We start from the raw sequence: 12,389 nt of genomic DNA, 5'->3' as shown, positions 1-12,389 counted from the left end.
TTACTTATTTACTTTTATGTGGTCCTAAGGAATGAACCCAGGGGCACCTTTTAGTTTTTCTTAAACCTTTTCACTAAATTCTGTTTAGTTCATCAAATGCTTAATTGAATATCAGGCAATTAGCTCTTCCTTACCCTCTACTATGGTGTAAGTTCCATAAGGACAGGGACTTTGTTTTGCACACTACTGTATCTCCAGCTCTTAGAATAGTACATGGAACACAGCAGGAACTCTCAGAAACTGTTCCTTGAAGGCATGAATGCTCATAAGCTCAGGCAGGGTTTAAGGTGCTCTGGCTGGCTGGGACATGGCTCAGTGATGGAGCACTTACATAGATGCATGAGGCCCTGGTTCCTGGCACTGGGGGAAAAAAAAAAGAAAAACGGTGTTTTGGTTCCTGGATGAAATGCCTTCTGGAGATATGGGTGAGGCATAGTGTGGTAATGTGGGTGTGTAGATGGCTATGGCCAGGGTTGGCTTCATGAGTAGGCCACCTGTGCGTCCCACAAAACCAGATATTCCAAAGAACACCATGCTTGGCTCATTCTGCTGTCACTATCTTGAAATCTGTAATTTTTCTTTTTTTTTTTTTAAATCAAGGTCTTGCTAAGTTGCCCAAGCTGGCTTCACACTCTAGATCCGTCTGCTTCAGCCTCCCAAGTAGGTGGGATAACAGATTAACCTTATGAGAGGATACCACACCTGGCTCACTACTTTGAAATTCTTATCCTTGAATTTGTGACTTGGGAGTGGAACCTGATGGGACAATGGAGCATGTTCAAGAGCAGAAGGGATGTGTGTGTCCATCTGCCTTGCTGCTCCTTCCTGGGATGCCCACCAAGATGGAATCCTGGTGGACCCACTATATTGGGGACACTGAGCAGCCTGTGGCACTGGCAGCCCCCAGAGGCCACCATACCTTGACTCCTACATAGAAAGAAGATTACAGCTTTCTGGGGGGAGAGGGAACAGACATTTTCCTTTCAGTCCTCCTTACTCATCAGTAAGCTGAAGGGAGAATGTTTTGGTGGAATGTGCACATTTCAAGAAGCAGAACAGACTGGGGTAGCTCAGTGGCAGATGGCTTGCCTAGCAAGCAGGAAGCCCTGGGTTTCATTCCTGGCGCTACAAAAGAAAAAGAAGGAGAAACAAAAATAAATGAAATAAAAGCCACTGAATTCTTTTTTTCCACCATTCTGTTAAGAATGAGATGCGTAGGCATGCACACACTATAAAACATAAATTGTATGATTTCATTGATTCTGCATGCAAGTTAAATGCTCTTAATTTGCTTTGGGAACTGGCATTATACAATATAGAGATGAGTGGTAAAATTCATGCAACAGTTTAAAATTAAATGTAATATTTTTTCTTTACTAAGAACAATGCTAAACAGCAAATTAAAAAACCATGACAAGTTGAGAATCTGGGAGAGAAAAGGAAAAGCTTTACATTTTACTTCGTATAACAGCACTTTTTTTCCCCTGTATTTTGAACAAGGGGCCCTGTATTTGTATTTTGTACTGGACCCTACAAACTGCATATCCTGTTTTAACCTGGAACTCCTACAAAAGAGGGCAACTCCATCTCACAGTTCCTACTGATGAAGGGCAGTGCCATCATTTCATTTAGAGCACAGCTGTGTGTGTATTTCCAATATGCATCAGGCAAACTGATGGGAACTGGAAGAGGTTGGCTGAGTGTAGGACCTCAGATGCAGTATTACTGCCATCCTGTGTCTAATCTGATGCACAGCACACAGCTCCAGGAGGAGGCTCACAAACAAGGGCCCTGTGGCTGCTTCCAGAAACAGGGAGCCACATACTCTGCAGCCAAACTGGCAAGCCAATAGGATTATTATTTTGCTGGTGGTGTTTAAATGAAGACAGATGTGTAATGAGAACAGAGGTTTAATCCACCATCCATATACACCATTTCAGGACTCTGTGCGTGTATGTGTGTCCTTTGCCTTTCTGTCTCCCTTCATTTTCCTTCATTCCCGCCTTCTTCCTCTAAGTAGTTTCCTCTGATTGTCCAAGAAGTCTGGTTCTTTAAGTCAAAACATACCCAGCAGCCACTACCCCTCTTGGAGAAGATCTCTGTGAAGCACTTTCAGAGCAGACAGGGAGAGTGTTTTAGTCCAAGGATGCTGGTGACTCAACAAGGGCCAGACTCTTGAGACAAGAGTATGCCAAGTAAATGCTCCTTCTTTGCAACTCCGGGGGCTGCAGCTAAGTTAGGTCTGTTAGTTACTAGTTGAAGATAAGGAAAGAGAATAATTAATAAATCCTCCCAGAACACAGAGAAGTTAAGGAAATGATCAATTCTGTATTAGGTATAGGTTATGTACCAAGGGGACAACAATCTATTTGATGGTAGACATGGAGAAGCCAGAAAAATGAAAACAAAAAAGGGGAGTGATGATGTCATACTAAATAACAATGAAGAAAATACCCCTGGACTCTTAATTTCCTACTGCTTTGGCCACAGTTCTGATTGCCTTGTCTCCAAGGAAGCAAAGCATATTGATGGGGATAGGAATGACCCTTTCCTTCACCCTTAAAAAACATGCTTTTTAAATATTTTGGGTAAAATAATAGAGGCACAAAAAGATAAGAACTGGTTAATATTTTTAAATCAAATTTAACATGTCTGAGTATAAGTAATATATGTATATTTTAAGAAAATTGGAAAAATTCAGGCCATAAGAAAAGTAATTTGCTTACTCGTCTTTATTCTTACTGCATTATATATAGTCCCAACCATACATTTTCCTATATACCTAATCTATACTTATACCTATAAATATATATGCTTTAACACTTGAAACCCATTAGATTTGTTGTTGTTGTTACCAGGGATTGAACCCAGGGTTGCTTAACCACTGAGCCACATCCCCATCCCTTTTTATTTTTTGTTTTGAGATAGGATCTCACAAAGTTGCTTAGGGCCTTGCTAAGTTTCTGAGTCTGTCCTCAAATTTGTGATCCTCCTGCCTCAGCCTCCTGAGTTTCTGGGATTATAGGTGTGCACCACACCTGGCTAAAACCCATCAGATTTCTTAACTTAGAATTATGACATTTTCTTCCTCCTTCCCTCCTTCCCTTTCTCCTTTGTTTTACCACTGAGCTGTATCCAAAGCATGTTTTTTACCCCCTTTGGTACTGGGGATTGAACCCAGGGGTACTTTACCACTGAGCCACATCCCCAGCCCTTTTTATTTTTTATTTTGAGACAGGGCCCACTAAATTGTTAAGGCTGTTCTCAAACTTGCAATCCTCCTGTCTCGGCTTTACGAGTCCCTGGGATTACAGGTATGCATCACTGTGTCTGGCATTATCCACAGCTTTAAAAAAAAAAAATTGAGACAAATTTCTCCCTATATTCTCCAGCTGGCCATGAATCTGCAATCCTCTTCCCTTAGCGTCTCAAGGAGCTGGGATTACAGGCATGTACCACCATGCAGGGCAAATTTCCTAATTCATTTAACTCTCCCACACACTGTTGGACTTTAAAGTTATTCAATTTGCTCTTCTTATAAATAATCCCATGGTAAATGTCTGTATAAATAAAGTTAAAGTTTCTCAGTACTTCCTTAGAATAGTTTCCTCAAAGTGGCATAACTGGATCAATAGGTATAAACTTTGAAAAAATTCTTGCCAAATCACTTTGTGGACAAGTTATGCCTATTTTTTTTCTACCAGGAAGATAAAATTACCTATTTTCCCACACCTCTGACAGATTTATCTTAAATCTTTGATTATTTGCTAATTTAAATTAATCTCACTGTATAAATTTGCATTCTCTTGGAAACTAGTCAGGTTGAATATTTTTTTTTTCATATTTCAACTAAATTCTTTTTTCATTAGGTTGAATACATTTAAAGAAATTTTTTAGTTGTAGATGGACATGATATCTTTATTTTACTTATTTATTTTTATGTGGTGCTGTGGATTGAACCTAGTGCGTCACACATGCTAGGCAAGCACTCTGCCAGTGAGCTACAACCCTAGCCCCTGAATACTTTCAATGTTATTAGATATTCTAAGAATTGTCTAGTAGGATTTAAAAGTTTAAAAATATATATCCATCTGTATTTTCTTATTTTAAAAGTATTTTTTAGTATTTAATTCTTCTTTGATGTATGGTAAGAGTGAAGATAAATTCTAAAAGTTTTTCTAATCTTTACCCAGTTCTTCCACTACCATTTGTTCAATGACTTTTATGCTTTATTTAACATATAATCAAAGTCTGGCCAGGCACAGTGGTGCACACCTGCAATTCTAGCGACTCAGGAAGGAGGAGGCAGGAGGATTACAGATTAGAAGCCAACTTCAACAATTTAGTGAGGCCCTAAGCAACTTAGTGAGATCCTGTCTCAAAATGCAAAATTTTATTTATTTATTTTTAGAGAGAGAGAGAGAGAGAGAGAGAGAGAGAGAGAGAGAGAGAGAGAATTTTAATATTTATTTTTAGTTTTCAGTGGAGACAACATCTTTATTTGTATGTGGTGCTGAGGATCAAACCCAGGCCACACACATGCCAGGCGAGCGGGCTACCGCTTGAGCCACATCCCCAGCCCAAAATGCAAAAATTTTAAAAAGGGGCTATGGATGTAGCTCAGTGGTAAAGTGACTCAATTTTTTTTTTGGTACTGGGTTCAATCCCTAGTACAAAATTTCTGTGTGTGGGTGTGTGCACAAATCATGTTTATATATACTTATATATGCCATATATTATATGTATTGTTTATTTTATATATAATTCTAAAAAGAATTTCCAAAACAAAGTAAAAATTTAAAATATAAGAAACAAAAATATACACAATAAGATTCTAACTATGTTGGAGTTTCTTTTTGACCTATTCTAGTTCATTTACCTATTTGTGATTTTGTTACCGGTACCACACTAACTCAATTAGCTCAATTTTATGACTTTATAATATATGGCATATTAATATCTGGTAAAGCAAGATAATTTTTTATTTTTTTAAAAAAACTTCATAGCTATCTACAACCTTCCCATCCTATTTATTTATTTACACACACACATATACATATATATTTTTAAAGAATTATTTTGTTAAGAAAAATTTCACTGGGATACTGATTGAAATAGCATAGTTCTATACATTAATCAATGAATAAATTAATAGGCACAGCTTTCCATAACAATAGTCAGGCCTCATCCTTGAGCTACCACTTTGAAGGACAATGTGGAATGAGGATAAGAGCATGGACTGTGGCCCAGGAAAATCTCTGTGGACTTACCTAACCTCTCTGTGCTTCAATTTTATCCTTTATATAATCATCCCTATCATTTTATTAGACAGAATCACTATGACAACTAGAAACTTACAATCAAATTTCAAAATATTTTACGCTGTCCACCCCCAAAAAAATAGTTTTAAGAAAGAATATGAGGAAAAGGCAAGGGTAGTATTATTGGCAATGTGGATCTCTCCAGCACCTAAACCCTAATCTCCAGGTGTATTAGAAAGGCTAGATTTCCTTTTCAGCCTCCCCACACCCTCACACTTACATATTGATACATGACAGGCACTTAGTACATATTTGTTGAATAATTAAATGAACAAATTATGATGGTCCTCCTGGTTCTAACATTCCAGGACAGTAACGCCAACAGCCATTCCCACATTCCTTTGAATGGCCAAAAATTGCAGATTCCTGGGGAGAACTCAATGTGAAGTGAGCCTTCTTGAGATATTACCACACTTCCCCACACACTAATGGAGGAGGGTGCACAATTAATAAATGAAGACCCTGGAGTCTTCTCTCAAAGATTCCTGTCTCACAAGCACCACTAAAATTATTCAATCCCTTCTTAGAGAAATAGCTTAATAAGATACTGATGCTAAGATATTTGCACATGTATTTACAGCAGCAGATCATTCACAATAGCCAAAAGGTGGAAGCAAAGCAAGTATCCTCCAAGAGACAGAGAACAGATGTGGTATAAAATGATATATTAGGCATAAAAGGGAATGACTGACATGTGCCGCAACGTGGGTGAACCTTAAAGACATTCTACGTCAAAGAAGCCAGTAAGGAAAGGACAAATACTGTATGATTCCACTTATATGAGGTACCTAGAGTACTCAAATTCACAGAGGAAGAAAGTAGCACACTGGTGGCCAGGAGCTGGGGAGAGGGAGGAATGGGGAATTATTATTTAATGGTACAGAGTTTCGGTTTGGAAAGATAAAAAGATCTGGAAATGGATGGTAGTGATGGTTGTACAACAATGTGAAGTAATCAGTGCCACTGAGCTGAGCACTTAAAATGTCAATCTACATCTAAAAAATAAATATTAAAAAGAGTTTAAAAAATGGCTAAATAGTAAATTTTGTGCTATGTGCAACAGTTTGCACATGACCCCAAAATTCATATGTTGGGAATTTAATCCCCAGTGCAATAGTGTTAAGAGACTGGACCTTTGGAAAGGCTATTATATCATGTCCCAGGGGATTAATGTCACTACCATGGGAATGGGTTCCTTGTCTTGAAAGTGGGCTTGTTAAACAAGTGAGTGTGGCTCTCTCTCGCTCTCCAAGCTCTTGCCTTTCTGCCTTCTGCTCCGAATGATGCAGTATTAAGGGCTGCACCAGATGCAGGCCCTTTGGTGTTGGACTTTCACTTCCCAGAAGTGTAAGAATGTCTGTTCTTAGGTATTCCATTATAGCAGCACAAAGTGGACTAAGACATTTATGCACGTTGCACTACATTTTTTTTAAAGGTATTCAGGAATTTTGGGTAGCTGGGAGGGGGGAGCTAGTCTTACAAAAAGGAGGCATAAGTGCACAGTGCACCCATTTCCTGAGCTGGTCACAGAAGATGACTCCAGTTGTGGGGTGGAAAGATACAACATGGGCTTAGACGTCCTGACACCCATCTGGGACTTCTCCGATTCTAGCCTGTCGAGCTCAGGCTGTCTCCTCCCATTAGACACGTTCGGTAAACCTGAACTTCTCCCAGAAGGAGCCCTCCGTTCTCCCAGAAGGTTCCCGCGTGTAAGCCTGCAGATGCGAACGACACCGGGCCTCTCCTCAGCCCCCACCAACAGGTCCTCGACACAGGACGGGCCGAGGTCCACTCCTTGCCTCTCCTCCAGTCACAGCGTAGAGGGCCCTTGAACGGTCATCCCACACAAGGGCAGCGGCTACGAAGACGCCCCAAGTCTCCGGTACCAGAGGCTGAAAACGCCGGGGTTTAAATGGACGTCCCCCACCCCGGAGAAGAAACAGCGCCGGGTCCTTTTCTCCTGAAGCCCAACCCAGGGAGGATGTCTATAAAGGCCCCGACACACTTGGGAACCCAGCTGCGCCGTTACCACCACCACCTCCAGAGGCGGGAGGAGGGAGGCGCACGGTCTCCCGGAAGCACGACCCCCGGTTCCCTCAGGCCCTGTCCCGCTCCGCGCGGAACACGGAGGCGGGACAGAGGGACGCGGGGGAAGGACAGCTGGGGACGATAAACTGGAAGGTGGGGGCGAATGAAAAGAGGTGAGTGGGGACCTACTAGTTTAAGTAAGTGTGTAGACGTATGCATAGAGACAGGCGAGGAACCTCAGACTCTGCCAACAGCGCCAAAGTCATCCCCCTGGACTTGTGGTTTGCCCCACTTGCGTGAAGTCCCGCGAGAGCTCAGCCGCAACTCGCCCTCTTTCCAGTAGGCTAAAGACCCGCCCTGCGCCCGCCCCGCCCCGCCCCAGGCCCCGCCCCGCCCCGCCCCAGGCCCCGCCCCCAAGACCGCAGTATCCGCCAGTGTCAATAAAGTTGCGGCGGACAAGATGGCGGCTTCCATGCTGGGCGCGCTGCTGCGGACGTTCCGGCAGGTCAGGCCCGCGCCGTTCTCACCTCCCTTCCTCTCATTCCTGAGTGGCGTACCTCCGGTCCCCACGACCCTACCACCAGAGCACCCCTCGAGAACCAGACCCAGGCTTCTCCCCACCACTTCCGCCTCCGGCTCGACTCGGGCAGGTTGGAGCGGATGGTGAGGAGACCCCGAGCACACCTAGGACACGGAAGGAGTGTGGGTCGAGGAAGAGAGAACCCAGGGCAGTGCGGTGGCGCGGAAGCCGCCGGTGACAGAATCCCCGGGAGCGGGGTGGGCGACCCTGCGCAGAGGTGCCCGGCCGCTTAGAAGAAGGGCTGAGAATTGGCCGCGGAGGATTGCAGTGTGGGGAGGACGGAAACGAGAGAGTAGGAGCAAAGAAATTGGAGACTGAGTGTGGACGAGCCTTTTGGAGGGATTTTAGTGTAAAGGCAAGCAGAAGGTGCGTGTGAAAATGTGTCACTTTCCAACACGCATTATTGGCATCATGCTAATTATCACCACTGAGTGTACGTCCATAAAAGTTATTTATCTTTTAATTAGGAAATCTATTATTTTGAATTATTAAAATGATCCCAAACAACTTTTTAAAAATTGCTTCATAATAGGGACCGAAAGATTGCTGATTGGGGAACACTGGCAGAGCTGAGGCCTGAACGTCCATGTCCTTCACATGTTCCTGGCCTGTCTTTTAGGTGGTTCCTTCATTAGCTTCACGCCAAGTCCGAGGTTACTATGTAGACTGGAAAATGTTGCGTGATGTGAAGAGACGAAAAATGGCCTATGAATATGCAGATGACAGATTGCGGATCAATTCCCTCCGGAAGAATACCATTTTGCCCAAAGATCTTCAGGTTAGCTAATTGAGTCCCTTCCTACCCCAACATCATTAACTCACATCCGATAATTTTCTTTAAAAAATATTTATTTTAATTGTTTTAGTTTTAGGTGGGCAAAATGTTTTATTTTTATATGGTGCTGAGGATTGAACCCAGTTCCCCTGCATGCTAGGGGAGCACTCCACCACTGAGCCACAACCTCAGCCCTCACATCAGATGACTTTTGATACTGTTTGTGGTGTCTTAGTTATCCATATCATTTCTGGAGAATAAAATCCGGTTGTCCAGATCAGCATAAACAGCCTTGAAACTTGGGTGAGTTTCCAAACTAGCCTTCATCCCACCCTTTTAGCAATCAAGGCATTAGGAAGTGTTGCTGGTGCATGGGGCCAAGTGCTTCAGGTGCTTGAACATGACCAGAACTGTTCTTGCTCAGGACCTGTCTTCCTGGACTCCCTTGCCCACCTCTGTGCTGAGGTGGTCTGCCATTTAGGCTTCGCTTCTTATCATGCTCCTCAAGTTGAATAAAATGGAATCAACCCTACTTGACCCTCTGAAGCATAAGGTCCTATGCCTAAGTACAACATAGAACACTTGTTTCAAAGAGCCTTGTCAGGAGGGGGGGAAAAAAACCTTGTCAGGGAGTATAATTTAAACTCAAGGCCATTCACTTTACCAAAAGCTCATATTTATAAATAAATAAATATCATTTATAGATTCTTTTAAGTTTTGTCTGGATTAAGCCAAATGAGCAGAAAACTGAATTTCCTGGACTGCTCAGTTATGGCTTTTACCATAATGGTTTTAAGCTGTCTGTACTTAGGAGTACTAAGAAGAGTCTCTTGAGACACTTAGCTGAAGACACTGTGGTCACAGAAGCAGAGAGTAGAATGGTGGTTTCTTGGAGCTAGGAAGCCAGCGGTAAAGTTGGGGAGATGTTAGTCAAAGGGTTCAAACTCAGTTATAGGATGGAAATGTGCAGGGACACCAAAGCACTGCATGTGGCTACCATCAGTAATTCTGTACTGTATACCTGGAATTTGTCAAGAGGGTAGGCAAGTGTTCTTACCACAGTCACACAAAAGGTAACTATGGGAGATGATGGTTATCTTTTATTAGCTTGATTGTGGTAGTTTTCATACACACACACACACATAATTCATGTTCTATACCTTAAATATACACATTTTAGTTGTGAATTACATGTCAGTAAAGCCAGAGGGAAATGTTGGGTGCATTATTTATGAAGACCTCCTGTCTGGTGTTAGTACCAGCAACAGCAGTGCACAGAATCAATGTGGAAACTGATCATGGCTCTCTGCTGTTGCCAAGTAGCTCACAAACCAAATTATGACCCAGTTCCAGAAGCTTATAGGCTTTCAGTGTGCACTTTTTGTGTAGTAAGGCATTTATCTTTTCTATGTTGACTTCCTTATTCCAAATGTTCTCACATGTAAACTGTCTTAAAACATTTTGGGAACAAGGGAAGTTATGCATAAATAACCAGCTTATAGTCATTTGTGAAGATCTGCTCCATGACACTTTGCTTCAGCCTCCCAACCCAGTCATTTCTCCTCTCCACTTCTTGCATAGCACTTAGTATCCACTACTCATTGACTCTGTCATGCTGTTTTGGAGCTAGGAGGCCAGGGGTAGGGTTGGAGAGATGTTGTTCAAAGGGTACAAACTCAGTTATAGGATGGAAATGTGCAGGGACACCAAGACACAGTATGTGGCTATCATCAGTAATACTGTACTATGTGCTTGGAATTTGCCAGTGGGTAGGCAAATGTTCTATTCTCTACCTATTTCATAATAGCAATACATGCATAAGCATGGTGATCAGGAACTATTCTTAATGCTTATTAGTTTGTTAATTTAGTGGCTTTCATATGCATTGATTTCATTTAACTTGTGAGGTTTTTGTTTTTTTGGCACTGGGGATTAAACCCGGGGCACTTTACCATTGAACTACAACCCTAAGACTCTTTTTTTCTTTCTTTCTTTTTTTGAGACAGGGTCTTGCTTAGTTGCCCAGGCTGGACTCCTGCCTTAGGCTCTGTAGTAGTTGGGGTTATGGGTGTGTTACTACATCCAACACATTCTTTTTCCTTCTTGATCCCAGGTCCTCAGACGCGTTAGACAAGTGCTCTAACACTGAACCACGTCCCCAGACCTTGGTTTGTGAATGTTATGACAATGTTAAAGTTTCAAATTATAAACCACACTGGAAGGATGTCAGACATTTCTGGCACCCTTCTGGTCTATGGGTTTCTACTCAGGTTAAGGTTTACTACGTGTCCAGGGTTCTTTGGGAAGCTCTGGCTGACAAAGAACAGCCCTTTCTTTAAGCATAAATTTAAACATCTAGAAAAAGTAAATGCGTGTGATCTGTGTAGTAATGTTGTGATTCCCTTTAGGAAATGGCTGATAAAGAAATTGCAGCCCTTCCCCGGGATAGCTGTCCTGTTAGGATTAGAAATCGATGTGTTATGACATCCCGTCCACGTGGTGTAAAGCGACGCTGGAGGCTTAGTCGAATCGTCTTCCGACACTTAGCTGACCATGGGCAACTTTCTGGGGTCCAGCGAGCAATGTGGTAAAAATAAGCTCCAGAACCAACTGAACTTTCAGGGAAGAAGAGACTTTTTTTGTGATGCTGTGGATCAAACCCAGAGCTTCCCACATGCCAGGCAAGTGCTCTGCTATTGAGCCACATCCCCAATCTGAGACCCTAGCTACATATAGTTAAATTACTTTCAAATTTTAAGGAATTTGGATATTTCCTTCTGTCATTAAGTTCTCTAAAAGATTAAACATACTGTTCATATACATGATGTAAAGAGTAGAGCAGGCAATAAAAAGTATTTTCTATGGAAACAGGCTTTGTATGCTTCTTTTTTTCTCTATGCTTTTCCTTTAAGAGTTATCTTTTAGTAACACATAAGGATTTCTATATTTTTTTTGAAGTTTTACTTGGTAAAACAGTATTTATCTTGTAGATAAACCAACCGACAGACAGACAGTTTAATTCTGGGTTAGTTTCCCTGCCCTGCAGAGGCTGCCTTACTATTAGTTGTTAAACAATGGATTGGAAGTTAAAGGTGATGACCTGTATTATTGGCTAATACTCAACTGCTTTGTGTTGACAGCTGAACAGAAGAACCATCTGTTCTTATTACATCTTTACTGTAAAATATGCCTCTTTAAGCTTTGTTGGAATAATATATATTCCCTATATTCAGCAGGTTTTCTTGTGCAGTAACTGAACAATGTGATCAGCCCAGTGATGAAAAATACATGTTACTATGAAAGAACCCACTTACATACATGTGAAATACATATATAAAATCTTCAGCTAGGTGCTTTGGTGTTTATAATCCCAGCTACCCAGGAAGCTACTTGGGAGAAGGATCCCTTAAACTAGGAATTTGAGGTCAGCTTGGGCAACAGTGAGGCACCATTTAAAAAAAAAAACATCAGCACAACACAAGAGCCCTGTCATGGAGGATTTCACATTATGTGAAGGGGATGACTTCATTTAACTACCAGGTACTAGAAAGTTTTAAGCAAAGGAATGACAGTTCATCTACAGATCTCTGATAGCTGTCCCGTAGATGACCATTTCCTAAACACCAAACTAGTACTTTGATCTTGGATTTCCCAGCCTCTAGATTGAGGAATTTTCAAGATTCTA

At 41.9% G+C, this 12,389-nt stretch overlaps 1 protein-coding gene and 1 long non-coding RNA gene across 2 annotated transcripts; one reads left to right on the top strand and one right to left on the bottom strand.

Moving 5' to 3' along the window:
- Positions 1–6,711: 6,711 nt before the first annotated feature.
- On the bottom strand, positions 6,712–7,676 carry LOC144367117 (uncharacterized). The gene is made up of 2 exons (XR_013426384.1): positions 7,539–7,676; positions 6,712–7,213 (listed from the first exon to the last, which is right to left on the bottom strand). It is a non-coding gene; the product is annotated as an uncharacterized LOC144367117 (long non-coding RNA).
- Positions 7,677–7,728: 52 nt separating this feature from the next.
- Positions 7,729–11,572, top strand: Mrps14 (mitochondrial ribosomal protein S14). Its single transcript, XM_005319777.5, has 3 exons — positions 7,729–7,854; positions 8,549–8,707; positions 11,113–11,572. The coding sequence occupies exons 1-3, from the start codon at positions 7,810–7,812 to the stop codon at positions 11,293–11,295; spliced, it is 387 nt and encodes a 128-aa protein (XP_005319834.1). The 5' UTR covers positions 7,729–7,809; the 3' UTR covers positions 11,296–11,572.
- The last annotated feature ends 817 nt before the right edge of the window (positions 11,573–12,389 follow it).

Source organism: Ictidomys tridecemlineatus, chromosome 10 (assembly GCF_052094955.1).
Source record: "Ictidomys tridecemlineatus isolate mIctTri1 chromosome 10, mIctTri1.hap1, whole genome shotgun sequence".
Lineage (NCBI taxonomy): Eukaryota > Metazoa > Chordata > Mammalia > Rodentia > Sciuridae > Ictidomys > Ictidomys tridecemlineatus.
This window is presented reverse-complemented; position numbering and strand designations above follow the sequence as displayed.

Bases quoted from the DNA above. Each gene is read 5' to 3' on its own strand.
- Mrps14 (XM_005319777.5), top strand. From the start codon at position 7,810: ATGGCGGCTTCCATGCTGGGCGCGCTGCTGCGGACGTTCCGGCAG. The intron at 7,855-8,548 runs GTCAGGCCCGCG...CCTGTCTTTTAG, and splicing joins TGCTGCGGACGTTCCGGCAG to GTGGTTCCTTCATTAGCTTC. The intron at 8,708-11,112 runs GTTAGCTAATTG...GATTCCCTTTAG, and splicing joins TTTTGCCCAAAGATCTTCAG to GAAATGGCTGATAAAGAAAT.